Here is a 600-nt window from a genome sequence, read left to right as displayed (position 1 = left end):
GGTCAAGCGGAGCAGGGTGGGCGGCCACTCACTCTTGGTGATGCAGTGCTCGGCGGGCAGCAGCCGCTTCTTGAGGAGGCCCTGCAGCACGGAGCGGACGGCTGGGCGGTGCACCAGCTGCAGCACGAACAGGTGGGACTGCAAGGCAGGTGTGGGTCAGGGGGTGCATGTCAGAGGGTGTGGGCCAGGCTCCCGGTTCCAACCCCTCTCGGCACTACCACTTGGGGCCCCGAGAACCCCCAGCTCAGTCTTTCCTGCACCTGACGTGAGCGCCCACTGTGTGCTGGGGCCTGACGGGAAGCCACCAAGGTGGGTCAGAGGGCAGACAGGACAGGGCCCCGGGCAGGATGAGGACTGGCCCCGGGGGGCGCCGCACTCACGCAGCAGCAGGCGGTGACGGTGATCTGGATGGTGTTGCGGCCGGGCTGGCACACCTGCTTCAGGTGCAGGGGCTTGTGGGAGGGCTTGGTGTCGCCGCGCTCGATGGTGAGGGGCGTGGCGTTGACGCTGACCTGCACCGAGGCCGGCCAGTTGGTGTTCATCTGCCGGTCCTCGTGGTGGTAGCACTTGAACTGCAGCTCCAGGTCAGGCCTGCGGGGA

The 600-nt window shown here is 68.0% G+C and overlaps 1 protein-coding gene across 1 annotated transcript in view; it reads right to left on the bottom strand.

The window, feature by feature from the left end:
* The window catches only part of ZMIZ2 (zinc finger, MIZ-type containing 2), a 6607-nt gene that overhangs the window by 2868 nt on the left and 3139 nt on the right, over positions 1 to 600 (bottom strand). Inside the window, 2 exon segments of the mRNA XM_015568206.1 lie at positions 33 to 138; positions 381 to 593. Coding sequence (XP_015423692.1) covers positions 33 to 138; positions 381 to 593 — 319 coding nt within the window.

The sequence above is a fragment of the Myotis davidii genome, unplaced genomic scaffold, assembly GCF_000327345.1.
Source record: "Myotis davidii unplaced genomic scaffold, ASM32734v1 scaffold1364, whole genome shotgun sequence".
Classification (NCBI taxonomy): Eukaryota; Metazoa; Chordata; class Mammalia; order Chiroptera; family Vespertilionidae; genus Myotis; species Myotis davidii.
Note: the sequence above shows the minus strand (reverse complement) of the source record. Positions and strands in the feature narration are given on the sequence as shown.